General features: G+C 40.0%; 1 protein-coding gene across 7 annotated transcripts in view; it reads right to left on the reverse strand.

The window, feature by feature from the left end:
* The window catches only part of LOC102219889 (neurexin-2), an 813,998-nt gene that overhangs the window by 426,623 nt on the left and 365,590 nt on the right, over positions 1-21,785 (reverse strand). For 6 of the 7 annotated variants that reach the window (XM_023346052.1, XM_023346050.1, XM_023346053.1 and 3 more), the window contains 3 exons: positions 19,235-19,618; positions 14,622-14,825; positions 10,407-10,433 (listed from right to left, as the gene is read on the reverse strand). In XM_023346052.1, the coding sequence (XP_023201820.1) occupies positions 10,407-10,433; positions 14,622-14,825; positions 19,235-19,618 (615 nt within the window). The remainder of the gene's footprint in view (positions 1-10,406; positions 10,434-14,621; positions 14,826-19,234; positions 19,619-21,785) is intronic. The other variant, XM_023346051.1, reaches the window with a different exon arrangement.

Genomic DNA, 21,785 nt, shown 5'->3' on the forward strand with positions numbered 1-21,785 from the left:
ATGCGTACCACTCTCTCTGTGATTGGTTACTTCACCTACGAGCTTTGTAGGGCGTGATGCATACTGCAGTGGAAGGGTCCTTTAAGATTCAAGACGGTCAAAATCCGCTCCCGGGAATTGCATCCAGCTGGTTTCTTCATGCAGGAAACGTCTTGAAGCAGCCGTTACTAAAAAGGAACTTTAACCAAAATTAAAGAAATATTTCATTTGCTCCTCCTTTACTGTACATAACATAATCTATAGTTATTTGAAATGATTTATTTGTATGTCTGGAGTACTTGGGTAGTTACTGATGTTTAGTGTAGATTTGTTTTTAATCAGCCCATTAAAAATATATTAACTAAGAGAAAATTGTTCATTACTCACTTTCCCGTATTGAGTACCTCAAGCGCTCTTCCATTCTTCCAACAGCCAGTCATACATGTAAGTCATTCTGTTCTTTTATTTGTTTCTTTTTGTCTTCAGAATTAGCCAAAAATATATAAAATTTCACAACACAGAATGTTTTCTGATAAATGGCCTGATGTGGTTACTGAGTTTGTTGGTAACGAAATGGATCCCTGCAGAATCCTTGGTGTACAACGCAAAGCAGAGAGGAAGCTGAGGGACGTGATTTCTCAGTCCTAGAGCCAAACAGGTGTCCTTGTTAAGTAAAAATGATAAACAGGCCTTTAGAATTTAAGGAGCTTTCTTTATTGTGCTCAGCTTTAGTTAGGACATTTATTCTTGATGCATTTGATGCACAACTGCGGCAACAAGGTGTTTCTTTTTTGTTGTTTTTTTCCTTTATGTTTTTCTTTTTTTCTTTTTTGTTTTTCCGAGGAGCAGCTGATAAGCATTTCAAAAGCTCAAATGATACCTGAACTACAACCCGAAATCCCAGAGGCAGAAATGCAGCCGTAAAAATGGGGTTTTTACGGCTGCAGGTCCGGATCTAAAGAACAGAGAAATAAGGAAATTCAAACCACTTCAATCAGATGGAGATTTAAAGAGCGATAAAAGCAAATGAGGTGGATTAGCAGGGCTTGACAACAACTGATGGTCTCATCCAGGACATTTTTATCCTAAAATATCAGATCTGGATATTGAGCTTTTAACATGTCAAGTGTCATCAGTCAGAAACATCTACTGATTCATTGCAAGAGTGACTGCTAGAGGAGTTCCCCATCCACTACATTTAATTTTCCTTTCAGATGAATAAAGTACTCTCGGGTTAAAATCAATACTTACTTCTGAATGGAAGAGTGCACCATTAAAACCGCATCTTTTGCAAATATGTGCCATTAAATAAAGGAGTTCTCAAAAACCAGACCGAGTACAGGTGGAAATACGGGTCATTGTTCATGTCTTTTCACTCACTGTCAGTTCAGTGTCTTGAACACTATAATCGGTTAAATAGCTTATTAGCTCCTCGGCCTAAACATCAAGTGATTTCATTAAAAATATTTACAGTGTAATATGAACACCACTTACAGTGAAAGTTGAGGTAATTTCAGTAAATTGCGATTTTGTGCATTGCCGTTTTAGAAATGGAATACAGGGGAAAGTATATTAAAAAACTCAATTTACCAATTTGCAACTTTTAAAAGGCAGGCTATGGTAATGCAACACACAGACACAGCAAAAAGTCTTCCTAATAAGCTTCAAACCTCAGGTGATTCTTCTGAGTGAGGCTGTAATTTCATTTACAGAGGTAGAAATATGCGAATGAAGCCTCACTCCGAGACCTGGGAGACCTGGGAGACGGTCATTTCGTGATTCATGACTAGTAACCATGCTAACCACCTTACAGCCTGACAGAGCCAATGGTGTACTATTAGAAAATGAAACGCGTTTTTTTTGGAGAGTATGTTTTTTTGCCTGAACTTCACAAACCAATAACTAAAGCTAACAAAAGAAAAAAACAACAACAACAACAATTACATACTTTGTTAATGCAAAGGTTTTCAAAACAGGGATAAGAATCTGGGTCTGGGTTAGTGTCTGTCAGGGGAGTTCAGGTATCTTGATACTGTGGTATCATGTTTACAACTAATGGTAGGATGGATATATCAACTGGTGCCTTGTCTGCTTTAATACATTACTTTGCAGCAACGCAAACCCCAGAACTGACTGTCAACAGGTATGACTTGGAAGGTTAGAAATATAAATCTCTTGAAGTTTTCAGTTTTTGTCCCAATAAGACCATGGGGTTCTGTTTTGTTGAGCCTTTGTCATGGAGTCATCTGTGAGCCCTGAACTTAACTGGAACTAAACCATGACTAAATGCAACATGTTAGACGATGTTTTCTTTCAGCCCGAAGAAGGTCTGATGTAAAAAGTTATTTTATTTTAGGTTTTTACAGCTACTAGATGCAGTTAGTCAATACGGTGCGCATCACTGCTCACGCAAAACTCACATGGTCTTCGTCGTAGCGCATTAAGCACGGCCGCAGCACCTCAGAGCGGGGCCGGATGGGCGCGTATCTGCGGGCAGGTGGCGTCGTGCAGGTTCCCAGGACAGGGCGCAGGGCAGCAGACTATTAACATGTGACGGACCACAAGATTCATCTAACCCATCACAATACACAGCAAGTCTTGAATACATTTTATAAAAACGATTTAGCTCTGTAAAAAAAAAAAAATTCTCTCACAGCAATTGCACTGAAAGTTTTGGATCTTTTCCATTTCACTTTGTCTTCTTCAAATGTTGTGTTGGCGATGTTAGGAAGCCATGTGTTCCATTCAAACATGCATCTATTTGGCCGTAACCAATAAGAAAAGTGTGTGAATGGCCAAAGCTGGTATGCTAATGAGCCACTCAAATGCCTGCCAGTCAGAATTACTTGTAAAAAAGAGTTTACTGCTTTAAAACTTCCAAAACTGCCATTTAAAACATGGACTGGTCTCTTCAGGACATGACTAGCATTTTTTTAATTAAAAATATAAATACAATTTCTCAGAAATGTATAGTTTTTTTTCTCATATAGTTTTTTTTCTCCATTTCTGCTCTGGCAACTTGTTCCTGGTTTTGCCATGGCAGGTCACATCTGTTCAGATGACGGCATTTAGCAGGAGTATCCCTGCAAAATGAATGAAAACCCTACAAACATCACTTTACACAACTGTCTTTTACTTTTAAATACATTGCTATTCCTCTTTCACCTATTCAAAGAGCAGAGACAAGAAGTTTCTTGTCTGTCTCTCGTTTCTCTCTTTGCTTCTTTCTTTACTGTAGGTGTTTCACCCCAGAGAGCCTTCAGTGTAGGCTGGAGGTGATGGGAGGGATTTGTCAGTCAGTTGAGGGTGTCGGTGCTCACCGAGAACAACCGAACAGCCACTCGCCCTCCACATGAAACATCTCATGTATGGGACTGCATAGCAAATAAGGATAGGGATAGCGGGTGGCTAAATGCGCCCGTGTTTAGGAGTGCGCGAAACCATGCGGGGTTCCGTGTGCTTATGATAAGGGAGAGAGGGAAGAAAAATAAGAAGCAGTGAGGGAAGAGAGGAAAGCAGACTACGGCCCCCGGACATGATTATCTACGCCTGCCGCTCTGACCCCCTGTGCCAATTACAGAGATAAGGCAGTTTGTTGTTGTGTGTTCTCAAGTGTGCCTATGTCTCTTGTGCTAAAGGAAAATGTATATTTGATGCCTGCTTGCACACACATTTGTATTCTGGTAGCTATCAGCAGTCTTTCTTTTCCAGTGTACTTGCAGGGCTGTGTGGGAGGGGGTTGGCTGTGGTGCTTTGACATGACAAGATAAATGCAGTCGATAGCCTCTCGAATTGCAGATGCCCACCACAGGAATACACATTCCAGTCGTGGGCTGCCTGAGAGGACTACTGATTGTTTTGAAGAAACAGGAAAGGAATCTTTGCTGGTGGTTCAAGAGGCAGACAACGCCCTTCGTCCCTTTCCGCAGTCTTCTTATCCATTTCTCTCATCCACCATTCCCATTTGTTTTCTCTCAACTCTGCTTCAATCTCTGGAGAAGGATATTGGGGGGGATGCTGATTCATGACTTAAACAGCATTTTACAGCCTGTTGTGGCATAAGGGTGTAATCCCACGGGACAGTCATCACTCCTGTAAGGCAGCATGAGTGTCGACAGTTCCAGGCTGCTGCCGGTTCTCTCATTAGAGTTCCTGTAATGAGTCCGCATCTGAACTGTCGCCAGTGCCACTAAAAGACCGAAAAGAGGCAGACTGATTACGGTCCGAAGCGATGCTTCTAAGACGGGCGCATACAACAAATCCCCTGTGCTCTCTGCAGTTGAAATGAAGAGCTGATCATGGTCAACTCTGTACGTTTGCAATAGTCTGAGAAGAAATAATTCTGCTGTTCGGTATGAGAAGCAAAACTGGAACAAAAACTGCGATAGTTCTTTTAACCTGATTGGATCCTGATAAATTATTTTAAGGTGAATTTGAGCTGAATGTGTACCGACATGGGAGGGGATGGACTGGTTGATTGTCTGACCACATTATGGTAGAGGGAGCAAAGGCAAGATAATTGGGCCCTCCAACCGTCAAGTTCTAATGAAGAATATTAATGTTTTGAAAATAGGCTGGTTTATGAGAAAAACTGGATGAAATATTTAACCCGTTTAGGCCGAATGTGTTGGCGACAGCACAGCCAAATTTGCAGTACCATAATTACGTGACACTTGGCTATCTGAAAAATCCCAACAATTTCTGAAAGGGGAGACATTGTGTTTTCCAGCCAGTATCGGGTTATTACGGTAATTTTACTCCCACCATAGCAGGAATGGCAGGGCACTCTTTTAGTAGACGGTAAATTGCAAAAATAGATATTGACAGTTCCCATTGTTATGGATATATGGGCAAATATATTTACTCATAGGACATTTAAAGAACTTCATACAGCTAAAATAATCCTGGCAGAGATTTTAAGTGTAGTACCCTCTAATGGTTAAATTACATGAAACATTTTCACTACTGTTCTTTTCTAATTAATAGTTTTTTGTAAGTCTTACTGCTGTTACACTTGGCTAGTAGTAGAAACGATTGCCCAAAAACAATAATCAGATTTCAGAAAAAAAAAAAAAATTAAATTGGAATTGGCCTGCTGTATGAACACAGCCATAGTGTCAGTGGCAAAAGCACTTTTATGATTGTGATGTTAAGGTTCTAAGACATCGTGAGGATCACACTAAAAATGTTCAAAATATATTTTATGCAATTTGAGCTGAGATCACAGATCTTCATACAGATCTTGTCCTGCTGATGTTTTTCAAGTAGTAATAGCTTGTGACCCTTTGAGGAGAACTTGTATGGAAATTTCTTATTCAATAACACTCCAGGACTGAACATATGATTCAATCTCCAAGTCTGGGTGTTTTAAAACCCCAGAAGAAAAGTCTAAATTTTTTACACTTTTGTTTGAAATAGAGATGTTGTGATATTACAAAACTGAGTCTTACAAGGTTAAGGAGGAAAAACTCAAAAATCTATAAATACTCTATGGAGCAGATTGGAGTGTGGGGATGCAAACGTGTATCACTTCTTCAACAATACGGAAGAGATTGCTGCAAGGTCAATGAATTGATGCAGTACGCTGAGCTTTTTATACATAGATGTCTTTTTATCAATTACCATTGTCAGATCGATATCAGGGACAAAAAGAAAAATCTCAGACATCCCCAGTTTATGTGGTCCTATTACACTGTAAAACATTTGAAGGTGGTTTAACTTGAAAATGAAGGTTCACCTGCTGCCTTGAAAATCCAAGGAAAGGCAATTAGAGAATTGTTTTGGTTTTAACTCAGAAATTAAAGTTCATCAATATGATTTAACAACAAGAGACAAGTTGTCTAAACTTTGTTTTTTTTAAGTTCTGATGCCTCATTAATCTTCAATTGTGTGTTGTTAAAACTTAGTAGTTTAATATAGCAAAAATAAGGATTTCACAGAAAACTGTGCTCACCTAGTTGAACAAGCACACATTTTGTATTATTTTCACTCACATCATTAAGCTAAAGGCACTACCTTAATGTAGAAGAATTCATTTTTTAAACCTTTTGATTCAACTTGCACGAATAAAATATCGGATAATACATTTTATTAAGCATCACACTGAATTCTGCTCAGAAACATTTCTTTTGAACAGCGCTTAAACAATGTGAGTTATTGTTCTCAGCCAGTACAAACTGACAGATGCGTCAGAATGAACATTTACCTGAACTACACACAAGAGGCACGTCTACGTAACACACTTCCATCTCACTCACGGTGCAACAAAGGACACGAAAACCGGCAAAGCTTGTCAGAACCCCGGCGGAGCCGAGCTGTTTCTGACCAAAACCCGCCGGACTTCCACTCCAAAGCCAACAGGTTCCGTGTGTTTGCTAAAAAGAAGGCAACCGAACTCACGTTTGACAATTTCGAAAGAAATGCGACTCATGCTCTGGAGTATCCTATAGTCTGGAAGATATGATATGTTTAAGTTTTTACCAACTAATAGCACATCTGAATAGGGGCTGACATGACATAAACCTACCCTGCAGGACCGTAACTGAAAACAGGTGTCTGCAATGACAGAATCAAGTTGGGAGAAAACACCAAAAGATCCACTGAATTTCTTAAAAAGAGGCTTTCAAGTCTGTTTTTTTTTTAACCTCCTTTATACAAACAACATGTCTGTGAGGTTCCATCTGTTTTGAAGTGAGTACTGCAGGCAGATAGGCCAAAGGGTATGACATTAGCAGACGGCGTGCTTGCACCCCCACACACTGTCCATATGTCATGCCAAATCTCATCTCGTCGTGCGCTAAGAGAAGGTGCTGCTGGCGGCTAAAAGGCCACCTTCCAAACAGATATCATCAGCCAGATACCCTGACCCGACTGCAGCTCAGGGCCACTGCTCTGCTCTCTACAACATCATGACACATTAACTGAGGGGGAGATGGGTCGCAATGCACAGAGGCAGGAAGGAAACATGGTTGATGCATCAAAAGCAGAAAAAATAAAAAAAAATCTCTAAAGTTTCGAGACACAGGAGGTCAAGAAGACCTAATATCTTTTCATACTATCTTTTCATCAGCGGTGACCGTTGCTACGGAGTATTTTATCGCAGATCTGCAATAAAGTGTGACTCATGAAAAGTACACGCTTGCCATATTGACTGTTTCTAATCTTGGATAAGCCAATGGTTTGATTTGCATACAAACATATGAAGCTTTAGTTACCGCAAGACTCTGAAATGAATATAAATCAGATTGGATTATGTATATTTCTTGGCCTGTTTTGTGCCCTCTGTCTTTTCACCTCATTTATCTTTGCCACAATCAGAAACACAACCTCACTTCCTTTATCATTTCAATTCCACACACACTCACACACACTTACACCTTTGGGATATTTCTACAATCTTATTCATGCCACAATTGCACGACCAGCAACTATAAAGATCTGTGGTGCAACTGATGATTACTCTAGTAACTGATTGTTCTGGCAATTAATTGATTAATCGGGTTTTAAATATTAACCACTTAAGCTTATTTTATAAAATATTAGAAATTCCTTAAAAAATATAAATAAATAAATACTATGTTTGTTTGTTTTTTTTTATAGAAAAATTTATTTATGCCTGAAATTCAGTACCAGCATTCCTTTGGTGAACCTTTGATCATTTTTAGCAAAGGATGCAACTGCAGCTAAAAAGCCTTTTAACATCAACATGTGAAAAGCTCAACTCTTTCTGCTTGACTTACCATCAGTGCAGTGTAGGGTTGATCTGCTGATTATTATTTTTAATTGACTAATTAATAACTGGATAGCAAAAGGTTCTTAATGGACTTTTTTCCACAGAGTTTGAATTGGATGAAGCTAAAATTATGCCACTTGAGTGGTTCTGAGTAGAACGTATTTACAGACAAACATGGTTTTATTCATGTTAAATACAAAAGGTACATATTTTTGTAAAGTTTTGGGTTGCTTACTTTTCTGAATATGTTGGAATTGGGCTCTTTTGAGTCTATATACGCCAGATGACGATCAATTGATTAAATTAGTTGACAAATATTTCAATAATCGAGTCAGAATGATTAATGCGATCAGAATAATTAACTGTTTCAGCCCAAAGATTAAGTAAAACAATTCCTTACAGTTTTGAAACCTGTAAAGGACGATGGTTATTCAAGTGTGCAGGAGACGTCATGGCGATCCTTGACCTGGGTGGGCAAAAATGGCCTGGGGGCCACAAATGTCACGTTGCAACTACGCTGGAGTCAATAGGTTTTTGCATTTTTCTTTCTAGCAAAAGAGAAGTTATAGTTATGTTCTTCCTAACATAATTGGTGAAACTGACATCAGTTAATTCATTATTTAAGAAGAGGGGGAAATGATTTTGTCCCAGAGGGACATTTTTTCTCTAAATGTTTGAAAATATTGTTTTTTTTTTTATTTATTTACTCTGGTTAATTTTATGCAGTCTTACAATTAGTTTTAAAATATGAAATATTAAAGTACATATAAAAAAAATAAAATAAAATAAAAAATAGAAGAAATCTATTCAGGACCAAACATTTTCACAGCTCTGTAAATAAAATTTGCCAAGTGCTTGACTGACATCTGGTGGTTAAACTGGGGTACTGAAGTCTTTTCAGCTCCTTCTGACCGGATGCTGGGTGGAGGCACTAGGTTCATAAAAGAAAAAGACTTTGTCACAATCTTTCTGTGCACTGTTTTCTTTTTATTAATATAGAAATTGGCGCTAATGCAGAAAATGCAAAAGACAACAAATTACAGAAACTTTTGTAGTAAGTAACTATGCAGCCTTTTCCCAGGGCAATTTAATATAAGTACAATAAAAATGATTTTAAAAAAGTTTTCACAACCAGGCAATCTTCTGCTGTGTATCTCATTATATATATATATATAATTTACCCAATGTATGGTATTGTATTGTTTTATTAGGGACCAACTGAATTATATTGCAATGCTTGTAAATGACTTTTCATGTATTTGAATGTATGATTGGGTTAACTTGAACAACATATTGATGTAAATAAGCCAATTTTTTATTTTCTAAAGTGTCTTGAGATGTATTTGTGAAAGGGTAATATAGACTTAATTCAATAAATGCGACAATTAAGACCCGTGACACCAGAATGAACTGCATTAACTGGAACTGAATTCAGATTTTAATAGATAAAAGATCAACATCGGACGGGTTTGTCTTTGAAGATAAACAGATCTTTCAGGTCTGTTTGAAAGATCAGTTCAGTTTTACTTAATTTAATCTAAGTAAAACTGAATTGATCTGAAATGATTGGAACCGGGCTGCAAACTAGCAAGCAAAGTATTTCAATGTATGAAAAATAAAATCCTCAAAGATAAAATGACAGTAGAAATAATGCATACGGTTTTTTTTTAAACAAGGTTTAGAAAAAAAATTACACTAGGTGGTGCTAGAGAAGATTAATAAGGTTCCTTTCTAAAATCTTTATTTATTTTTGTCTTTTTACAGTGTATATTGTGTGGCACAAACTGACGCTTCCTGATTTTTAAGCCTACATTACCAGTGTCCCACGGTTCTGTTATTTTTTCCAAAGAGCTCAATAAATCAACAAACAAACATACACACACCCGCCCGCCCACCCACACACACACACACACACACACAGAGCTGCAAACATGAGGTTTTCTCTGTTTTCATCACCATACCTGGGCACCACTTACCTGCAGGCCAGTTGTTCAATTGTCAGGGGCCAAGACAGAAATAACAGTTTGCTATCATTGTGTCTGCATGAGGTAGAAAAACATTAGCTCCCTCCGAAAAACAAGCAACACGGCAGGCAACGCCGCGTCTCCGTGGAGACGCAATTAGCTTTCTGGGGGCCAAAGATACAATTTGTCCCGCGCAGAAAACAAGCAGCACCTGCGTGCGCAGACATGTGGGACCCACATTCAGTGGCCCGACATGGAGGAAAAGGGGCGACGTAAAGTCAAGCGGGCTTTTTCTTCGACTGATTTTTTTTTCTTCTTCTTATAAATAGAGCTGACAGAAAAATTTCAATATACTCATAATACGAAAGAGGAAAGTTGCAAGGTGTTGCAAGTGGAACGTTACAGGGCGAAAAAAGTCTGATGATTATATTTGCGAGACATTTGTTAAAGCTGTGACAGAAAGAGTAAAACGTTCAGACATTTTTAAAGAAACTAACAGAATGTAGAAAAGAAAAGACAAAAAAAAAGGATTTTAAAACAAAAGAAACGGGTGGACAAAAAAGACGTTCATGAAAATGAAAGACAACAGAAAAATGAAAAACACGAGAAACGTGAAACGGTCGTGAATTACGATGATACGAGAGCGAAAGAGAGCGCCGACGCACAACTCAGGAGGGTGACACACGTGAAATGTACACATTTTAGTCAGAAAAATGGATAGAACCACTTACTGAGGCTACAGTCTATCCTGATACAATCTGGTGGGAGAGAGAGCGAAATGGTGAGAGTAGGAAAGAAAAATAGAAACAGAGGAAAGAAAGAGAAAATAAAGAAAGAAGAAAACAGAAACAAGACATTTTACATCCTTCAAGGTACATTCTGCAGACAACCAAGCATTGTTCTGAGGCCACCATCCGGGGACAGGCTCTTAGTCAGGATCACCCTCTCGCTAAAATGCCCAACATCCATATTTTATCCCATCCAATGAAAGCACAGGAGAAGGCAAGACTTCCACCCAGAGGTTTTACTAAGGTTCCTTTGAAATATTTTTCATGTTAGGAGGCAGAGTGCGACTAAACAACTACTACAGAGTGAGATTAAAGAGAGGATTTTAAACCTCACTTTGAAATCACAGCACTTTTAAAAGGACACATTACTGAAACTGCTAAATGAAAATGTTTTCTTCAACTTTGATGGCGTGTGGAGCGTGTCGCCTTTTTAAACTTTAACTTCAGCCCTGTTTCCTGTTTCTTAAAGCTCCGTTTGCCTTCTGCAGCACTTTGATTTATGAGAAAAACTCCCAACAGTGTAAAAGACAGAAAGGGTGATCTGCACAGCCCAGCCACCGCATGCCTGCTGCACACACGCACAAAAATATGAAAAAAAAAACTGCTGTAATTCATCATTTTACTCTTGCTTTATGATTCTGGTTGCTTAGCTTAAACTGACCCACAAAATCCCTTAAGCTGAAAGCTACTCAGTAAAGGGAATTAAAAACCACGTAAATGTCAATTTGTTACACCCTTCGGATTCGTCTTTCAGTCTAGCTTAAGTTTCTTGTCCTGAAACACGAAGCACGTGTGCAAATGGCATTGTGGCTCGGCCGTGGTCTAGAGCTGTCAACCGCTACAGAATAGTGGACACAAACAGCCAGAGACCAGCGTCACCGCGGAGACGTGTGGCAGGAATGCAGCGCAGCTTCGTTGGAAGTTCGTTGTCCCGGGTTCCGTCTGGACAAACCAGGACTTGGGTGTTTTTTGAAAGTTTTCAACATTTTAAAATATAGTTAATCTCTCTGCACTTAAAGAAAAAAAAAAAAAGTTAACCAATCTATTGAGTTGCTATTAAGAAATGACCGTCTGCTACAGTTTCAGTCCAATTGTAACCGTTGTTACTGATCCATTAGGTTTGGATCAGAGGAATTTCCACCTGATTTGTTGGATGCATTTAACTAGTAAAAAATAATTTTTCAGCGAAATTTTGTCAATTTCTTGATTTTCTGTTTTTAAAAATGGAAGAAAAAAAAACGTGTTTTTATTTTTTTTTCCAAATTAGCTCCGTTTCCATTACAAATTTGTGCAGAACTTTTGTCAGTAGTGTCAAAAACACACAATTCCCTAATTGTGATGCTTTCATTAAATTAGAATCATAATTAAAAATCACACATGAATAAGTGTGTTCACACAATAAGCCATTAAATGATCTTCCAACTACTTCCTGTCATCTTCTTCTTCGTGGTTTGTGCCAGTGGCAGGCAGCCTGCGGTTGTTGATCATGTGACTCGTGTGATGCGAAAAAAGTGTTTCTGTTGCAGTTTTCCAAAAATAAACCAATTTCGATACGGCTAAAAAAAAAAACCACAACCAAACATTTTATTACTATTGAGCAAATGTATTTTCTAAATGTCGAATTGTGCACTCAGTGGAAACGCCGCTAATTCGTCAGGAAAAGAGAACAATTTGGAATAATGCTGTGACATAAAATGTGGAAAAAAATTGAGGAGCAGTGAATAGTTTCTGGACTGTGTCTAACAGAGTCGGTAGTAAAGTGAAGGCCGGTGCTTTCGCGGCCTGGCCGGACTCGGCAGGTCGCAGCATGGCTGCGGCTGCTCCAGCTGTGAGCTGGTCTCTCTGGCTGTTTGATCCGAGGGCCGCAGACATACAGGCCGTTGAAGGGATGAAAAGTTCCATCGTCTGAGCTCTGGCCAGATGGGATGTTTATGAGTGAAGAAGAGACAGAGAGAGAAAGAGAAGGTGGAGGAAGTGAACCTGAAAAGGATAAAGTTTAGAGAGAGCGAGAGTTTTTTTTACTGTCATCTCATTGGATGACTTAACGTTACCACCTGACGCGCCTCTGTCATGCTCGTCAAATACTGACTCAGTGTATGAAAAGGTAGCAGGTCAGGCCCATCTCACCCATGTAAATATTCACTCTAATGAAACAATACGGAGCTAAATTAGTATAAAAAAGATACAACAAGATTTGTAAGTGGATGATATAATTAACAAATGTGTATGACACACCGTCAACATTCACATTTGTGTACAGATGGACTGATCAGATATTAATATTAGTATTGGTCCCGATATTAAAAAACAATTCTACATGGGGTATCTGTGACAATGTTTATGATCCATATGGGCAGATCTATTCAGTCTAATTCTATACTAATATGCATGCGTTATAATTTATTTTATTTTATATTAACAATTGCACTTTCTGAATCATTTGAAAAGTTTGTTGCAGTTTATTATTTACTCTACATTGGCTGTTGTACTCTTAATTGCACTGACTAAATACATGAAAGCTGTTTTTCCATGTTGGACCTACCTTGTGAAGCTGTCGGTGTATTTAAGTGTGAATTATCAAACAAATTTGTAATACAGCACAGATATCCAAATATTACAGAATTAAAATCGTAATGCTGCATCGAAGGCAGAAGAAAGTCTCGGATATCTGAGCATTGGCATGGTTTATTGGAAAAATGTTACTTTTGATTTGGCCCTGGAGCCGAAAATCATTGCATTAAAAGACGTGCACTCACGCAAGTTACTGTATTTTAAAACATATTAACTTTGTAGGCTGTGCTCCTGCAATACACTAAGTTAAATGGAAAGGTTCTTCTTTTCCTAGAAAAATTTTAAAATAGGCTCCATCATAGGCTGGACTGTCTAATTTAGCTCCATAAAACAGAAATATAACTGGTCTGGCTTCCAGTAGTCCGCCTCTAATCCGCAACAGTCTAACTTCCAAAGTGTTCTCTTTGTAGGATTTCACTGACCTTCTCTTGGGAAAAAAAAGGGGGGCACATTTTAGCTTACTTTAGAAGTTTCTCCACATTGAGCTGGTCGGTAATGAGAGAATTCATGAATTCAATTGCGAGTGAGAAGAAGTGAAACTGACCTTCCTCCCAGCTAACTCCATAAAAACATGGAGAGAGAGGGAGGGAAGGAGAAAGAGAGAGAGGAAGAGAAATGGAGGGAGGGAGAGAGAGAGACAGGTGCAAGTCACCCTGAGGCTTTTAGAGACAGGCTGAAGGGTTGAGACCCAGGGCCAGGCCATGGATATTATTAAAGATGGATCTTTTTGACAAGGTGAGGAGATTGAGAACCTCATGGAGGAGGAAAGAAAATACTGAATGGAGAGGGATTGAAGAATATGAAGAGAATTTACAGGAGGGTGGCTCACCTTGTGGACCAAATGCAAGGGATGCTTTTATATGCAAGATTTTTCTCTTTTAGCAAAAATGCAATCAGTGGAGGAAAAGTTTCTAGATTTTTTTGCTCAGTGTTCTTTATTCATTTTGTGTTTGGGGTGTTTTGCCCCGAATTAGGCAAAACGCCTGTGAGATATAGATTTAAAGTCACTCATTGTCATTCGACCAAAACATTTATTTACAATTTACAATTGGGAAACTACATAAACATCAGAACCTTCTCATGACTGCTACCTATCTATTTTGAATATCATTGATGATGAGCTAAAAGTGTTTGAAAGACCTCAATGTCATCACCCTAATCTTTAGCTTTCTTTGTTGCAATTGGCCTTTTTGTTTTTACTCTGGCTGCTCCAGTTAACACTTAAATAATTAGGTGCTACTACATTAGTTGATTATTTCATAATTGATCCGATTTTATTTGGGCCGTCCAATTCCAAAGCATGAAAAGACTTCCAGCCAGAATAAATATGATGGGAAAATTACAATTTTATGCTATTGTAACCCATACACCTTGGACTTAACAGCGTAAAGTAGACATTACAAAAACAAACAGGTACACCGGTAGACATGTGTGTCTATTTTAGGTAATGAACTATTAAATATTTTTGCACTGTCAAATTTAGAAACTTTTCTCCATCATTTAACAAGAATCTGATATTTAACAAAATAGTCAGTACGAAAAGGACGGGGGGAAGAAAATGGAAGACGGAGAATGAAAACGTCTTACCGAGGTTGACAGTGAGTTTGACCCGGCCTCCGTCCAGCTCCAGGCGCAGGGTGTCCGCCGACTCTTTAGAGGTGGTGGCCATGAGCAGGCCGTATGCCCGCTGCGACATGAAGCGCAGCGCCACGTCCTCGGCCTCCGTGTGCATGGTGATGGGCATGATGATCTTCAGGTACATGCTGCCGTCATAACTCAGAACGGTTGCCTCTGCACAGGAGGGAGGGACAGAGTGGAAGAGGATGAGACATAAAGAGGATATGATGATTTGTAAATGTAACCCAAATGGAAATGTTGCCCTAATGTCAACACCCACGTACATTAGGTGAATCCAACAGCTTTTCCTCAAATCCTTTCATGGTACAACTGCAATCTTTAATGTATTATCTTTAGATTTTATGTGCTAGATCAACAGGAAGTGAATCAGATTTCTTCCTTTGCTCTTGTAAATTAAGGCCACTTGTATAGCACTTTATCAAGTACAGACGACTCCAAAAACTCTGTGAATACATTCAGTTATTCACAGTTTCCTGCCAGACCCAGCTGTGGGAGCGCTAGGGCAGTCCACCTGCGGCCCGCTGTGTTTTTGGTGTCAAAAAGCTAAAAGTTACAAAAAGTGAGAGGTGGATGAGCAGGCGTCTTAATTTGGAAATAAATTGCGTGAGACCAACATTACAGGTGCAATTAGCACGCCCAGTTCAATGCATCAACTGCAAACCTAGCTTAGTCTGTCTTTTCTGTCACTGCTAGCCCTATTTAAAATTATCAAATGACACTTGGCCTGGTGGGGGAGCAAGTTAAGCCTGGTGGCCCCCTAGGCTGATAATACACTGAAGGAAACCCTGAATTCACCCATTGACACACAAATGGTGATAAACCACATTGTGGACACTGCTGCCTTCGACCAGCCAGACTGATAGAGGCAAGGCTGCTGTGTACCGGCGCCCTCTGACCACCATCAGCAGGCGTGGTGGATGAAGTTTCTTGTCCAAGGACACAACAACAGACACGGACGGAGCTGGGCTCAAACCAGCAACTCACCAGTTACAGAAGAAACTCCTGTAACTGGTGAATTGCCACCATCACCAATGCAACCAAATAGTTTCAGTCGTTACATTAGCATCTAGGACTGACAATCCTGGCAGTGATCTGACAAGAAGCCAAATGGCTGCTGATAGCTTGAGGAAAACTGCAGAGTCACAATTAGGGAGGTAGAAATCTATGGCATCACATTTGTGCCAAAAACCCGTGGAACGTATTAGGCAATCACAACATTGCATTTATTAAAAGACAGAGCGTATTCCCAGGCCCATGAACGCAGCACGGCAAGTAGCAACAATAAAGAGTACTAGTACCTTAGTACTAGTACTACTAGTACTACTAGTACTAGTATACTATTACTAGGGTACTAGTACAGTAAGTAACAATAACGGGTACTAGTACCAGTACTAATACTAGTGTACACTAGTACTAGTATACTAGAACTACTGAACTAGAGTACCAGTACTGGTAGAACGGTGAACTAATACATTAATAAATTAGTAAAGTTTAACTTTAGTCCTGAATCATTTGATTGGCCGGACTTTTTTGGACCTCCACCGTTCGACATGGTCTAAACTGTAGAAGAAGAAGAGGATGACGTGGATTCAAAGCATAGAAGAGGAGGATGAAGAAGAACAATATGAAGGTAACAAAAAGAAGTTTGCTATGTGTAGCACTTGTTTTAAGCTGGGACATTTATTTTGGTAGGTAGCTGGTGACATCTTTAAAGAATTAGCCAGAGACTTGTAGCCAGGGTGTAGCTAAAGTTACTTTTTGTTAGTGTGCTAGTGCACTAGTACTCTCGATTGTTACTTACTGCTTGGCGTGTTGCATTCATGTGCCTGAGAATACGCCAGCGATCAGAGATATATGCTGTCTCATTTAATAAACCTCGTTGTTGTGGTGGCTTAATACGCTCCATGGGTTTTTGGCACAAATGTGATGCCATACAAATGAGGGGGGGGGGAACAACTAAGTAGTACACTCCATAAGTCTGTCCTTTCCTGCGATAAGAAGAAAGCCACTGTTCATGTGGAGCATTATGAGAGACAATTTGAGGCTAACATTTATTTATATCAGATCTAAATCCAACTGAGAGGCTGCTGTAAGACTGAAAAATCTAATTATCAGAGATCCTCTGTATCCAATCGAACTGAGTTGGATCTGTTTTCCAGAGACATATTAACAAAAGGATGTATAAGCTTCAATAGCCTCGTGTTGGTCTGCAAGGTCTAACAAAAGGGCCAGAAAAACTGCAGAAATAAGATCAAACACACATTGCATTCATCTCTTCATTTTTACAATTACAGTGTAATACTGACTTATAAGAGCAGAGAGATTTGTGTTTATTTCTGATTGCTTTTCAGAATAAGGGGACAAAATGTCAAGCACTGCTTGTTTTCGATTTCCAGAAGGGACACTTTAAATTTGACATGCAGCTGGGATTAATGCACTTATAATGAAAGTTGCCTAGGAGACTGACAGCTCCCCTAAGGGCTGCTCTTATCTAGCATGGCGAATTCTCATGTTTCACCACAGCCTGACGTGAGTCACTCACATCAGGTGTTCGCACGTAGAGCACGAGCACATCATGTTCTAAGACGGGAATAAAAATCCCAGTTATGAGCCAAGATTCAGGTAAAAACAGAGTGCTGAACAAAACCACCTTCTGGCAAACGTACAGCTCAAAACGACACAAATAATAATCATTTTGCAGCATTAAGAAGTCTGATTTCTTCAGGCAGCCCTCAACACCGTCCTCTGTTGTTTCTAAGTCAGTCTGTTTTGGTCTGTCTGTGGACAAATGTAATTCCCTGACACAACGTTGGTGTGTGGGTGGTTGTTAGAAAACTGTCTTGCTCCTGCGGTAACACTGAACACCACTAGATGGCAGAAGAGCGATGCGGAAAACCCCACCTGAGATCCGAGCGCCTGAGGACTAAACTGCGAACATATCACCCTTCAAAATGAAGAAATGTCATCGTCTGCTTCAGCTGTCTTGATTTGAATCCAATCTCTGTTTCCCTCATTACCTTCCTTGTCCCTCAAACTCTTGATACTGCCATGCCTCGCTCGCCTCCACAGACGTGCAAAAGGAAAAGAGAAAGAAAGGAAGAAAAAAAAAAACCAAGACTGATCTTCACAGAGCTGCTAAGAAGCAGTATGGTCCTATTTGACTAGCTCACCCTGCGGCCCCCGTGGCGTATCACCCCCCACCCACCCACCTTGGTTTGTATGACAGGCACAGATGGTGGCAATAAGCCCGGCTGCACTGCCACACTGCTGCCAACCTCCCAGCCTGGCCCCCGCTCAACCACCAGACCCCCACTGCAACTGAGCCTCGGGCGACAATCGGTTCAGACACAACTCCCTCTGGAGCTTTCACTCCCACTATAACAGCAGCCACTTAATTATGTCAACGAGCAGGGCAAAAAAATATATATACAGTATTTACTTATAAGCAATAAAATGCTGTTGAAATGGGTATTGTTTGACTCTCCAAACCTGACCATTTCAAAACTTTTTCTTTAAGAGGCAGTATTATGTGTTCTCCAGCCACTTAGTGCCATTTCATAGAACAGTCAGTTGTTACAAAAATGCTGTATCACAGCGTTTCCCAATTCCGGTCCTCAGGCCCCCCTGCTCTGCATGTTTTAGATGTGCCTCTATTCCAGAGCAGCTGATTCAAATGACTGCATGACCATCAAGTGCTGCAGAAACCTGTTGATCACCCATATATTCAATCCAGGTGTGTAGCAGAAGGGAAACACCTAAAACATGCAGGGCAGGGAGGCCTGAGGACCGGAATTGGGAAACGCTGCTGTATCAAATATGACTGAAAAGAGATTTGACTTCACCTTGAAATTGGGCCTCTGTCTCTTTAAGAAGCTTCTACTCTTTCTGAAACTTCGCCTTCAGAAAGTCATCACAACATGGCTCCTCTATTAACCCATTAACAACGTTTTTACCAGTGTTGCCCTGAGAAGTAGCTCATCTAACGAGCTCAGCAGTTCCACCAGGTGTTTGCTAATTGCTGCTGGCTAGTCTGAAGGAGCTGAGTGGGGAAGTTGCAGTGGAGGGCTGCTCTGTGAGGCAAAAGCTCAGAAAGTTGAAAACTGGGAAGCTTTGAAGGCAGCGCAAGTTTCACCCTGGCTTTTTGCACAGCTGAATGGTTGCCATGGGAGATTAACATATTTGTCAAACATGCATTAACGAATTAAGGCAACACTCCAAGTATGATTTTGATGAGGGAATAGCATTATAACATGATGTGAAACTCAAAACGCTCCTCTTTGGATCTGCAGTTTCCAAGTTGCCTACTCAGCTCCTTCAGACTAGCTAGCAGCAAATAGAAAACACCTGGGGGAACCGCAGGGTTTTTAAAGAGACAGAGGCCCAATTTCAAGCCAGTAAATTGCGATATCAAATTTGTTTTTAGTCATGTTTGACATATTTATAACAGCAGAAGGTGACATTAGTTACTTGATTGATGCTATAAAATGATATTATGTGAACATATAATACTGCCCCTTTAAAGTCTGTAAATGCCCTGGTATTTTTTTTAATGCGATTCTTACCTATTTCACAGTTGGTACCCAGGTATCCTGTGCCAGTGCAATCACATATGTACCGGTTCCAACCCTCCTTGCACAGGCCACCGTTGCCACACGGGGCACTGCTGCAGCGCTTCTGCAGCTCGCGGGTGCAGAAGCTGCTGACGCCCAGAGCGCTCTGGATCTCAGACAGGCGGCGAACGTCGCGGCTCTTGCCGTCGATGAACAGGTCGCGGACGCAGCCGACGTATCCGTAGTTCAGGAGCGCCGTCCAGACCTCCGGCGGCAGGATGAGGTCCGACTTGGACTCGGGCAGTCCGCCCAGGTACATGTCACTGTCCAGGTCCAGGATCTCACTGCCCTCTGGGGACAGGAATGGCATGCTGCGGCTGTTGACGGAGATAGACCCTAAAGAAGACCAACACAAACAAGGACACTAGTTAGAGTTAAGTAATGAGAGGAAAATATCTCCTATACGAACGAGGGAAATTAATAATCTGCTGTTTATTACTTTCTATTATATAATTTTAGACAAAATTTAATTTATGTGTTTTACTGTAGAACAACCCATAAAAATGACTAACTTTTTTCCGGAGAGGCTGGAAAAGAAAAAAAAAGCAAGTGGGCGAATAAGTGCGAGGGGCCAGCAGGTGGAAAAATTAGGGTCGCACAACTAAGACAGAAGAAAGAAAAGGGAAACAGGATAAATGACAGAAGACGGGGTGAGCACATGTGTGTGTCTAATGTCTCTATAATAGGCTAAATAGAAGAGAAGGGAAGCAGAATGCAGCAGGGAGTGGGTGAAACAAAATGCCTCCTCTCCTTCTGTGATTAACGACTCCATCTTAATTTTCTATTAAAAGCCAATTACAGCAGGAGCAGCGCTGGGATCGCATGCGCGCACGTGCACACCGGCGCTCCTTCACACCCTTTCTCATTATGCCGCACCATTAGGAGGAGGTATCATGTCCACAAGGTGCTTTAACGCCTACGGATCACTCATCAGACGCCACGGATTGAAGCGTACTCCTGGTTGAGTCCAGAGGCATCTCAAGACATCACAGCCATGAAAAGCACAGATACTTTAAGTTGTAACACAAGTGGTTTTGTTACTATTGTGTACCATGGTGTAACATGAACAGAATGTGTCATAACTGTCTGTGGGAAATAGATTTGCCTATAATCATGCACTCCTAATCTGATGATCTAGCTACATTTTGTCCTTATACTTAGGGATGAACGATATATCGGCATCAACATCGGTATCGGCCGATGTTAGACTTATTGGTATTAGTCCGATAAGTGAAAATGTGCCGATATTAATAACCAATATTTATTTACATCTTGTTGCTGTTTGTGTTTGGCATTTGTTTGGGATTGTAACAGTAGCTGCATTTCCATGAACCATAGAACTGCACAAATTGAAATAGTGAAAATAAACCCACCCAATCGAAACATGGCACTTTTGAAAAACCCAAGTTTTCAATAAATCGTTTTTTTTTTTGTTTGCACTAGTATGTTCTTTCAGCCGTACCGAAACAGAAGTATTTCAAAAACTACAATGGAAATTTTTTTTTCCATGTCACACAAGTCACATGACCAAAAGCTGGATGTTACTAAGGGCAAAAACCTAGAAGAAAACGACAGGAAGTAGTAAGAGGATGATGGTTTGTTTTTATGTTTTTCAGACAATGTGCAACTGTTTACATCCGTCGCCGCCATGATTTTTAATGACTTGTCACAAGAACAACCTTAATCATGTGTGGTTTTAATTGCTATTCTTATTTAATGGAAACACCGCAATTACAAATTTCGCTTTTTTTCACAATAGCAAAACACTGACAAGGACTTGCGCACATTTGTAATGGAAATGCAGCTAGTGATTGAGATGGAGCACAGGATTTGTGTGTGTTTATCTTAAACAGAGAGACAATGGTCAGTGTGTTGTAGTTGTTTTTTCATGTTGTTAAAAAGTAAGGAAATACTATTGATAAATATCTGTTTTTGACCATAACACCAATTTTAATATCGATATTGAACTAAGCAGGAATGAGAGTGCTGCTTTGAGTTAACCATCCACATTGTATAGCCTCTTCTTGTTAACCCAGTGGGACCCTGTGTTCTGTTTAGATGTTAATAATTCTATTTTTTTCTTTTGCCATTTTTCTTTGCAAATTTCTGACAAATATTGTCTCCTGTCGCTGCCAGTTTGTCTTTCATTTCTTTTGTCATACACATTTCTATTTTCAAAGCGTGCTGCTTTGAGCATTATGTCCCAGCGCTTTGATGTCTTTCTTGGACGACCCGGCCCTTTCTCTTTGAAATATGCTCATTTTTTTCTGCACTTCCTCCAGATTGTAGGCACACCTCACTGTGAACAACTCGACAACATTAACACCCGGAACCATGTTTTCTATCAGGTAGCCAAAGAAATTTGGTTTGTGAACCACCATCGGCTCATTTTTAATCAACTTGATCAGGCAGGACGTGTGATTGGCTACAGCACAGTGTGTATTACAGCAACTCTTCAGTGTGGATGTCGTAACTGAGTGAAAACTCCAAGTTAACTTTGTTC

This window comes from Xiphophorus maculatus, chromosome 14 (genome assembly GCF_002775205.1).
Source record: "Xiphophorus maculatus strain JP 163 A chromosome 14, X_maculatus-5.0-male, whole genome shotgun sequence".
Classification (NCBI taxonomy): domain Eukaryota; kingdom Metazoa; phylum Chordata; class Actinopteri; order Cyprinodontiformes; family Poeciliidae; genus Xiphophorus; species Xiphophorus maculatus.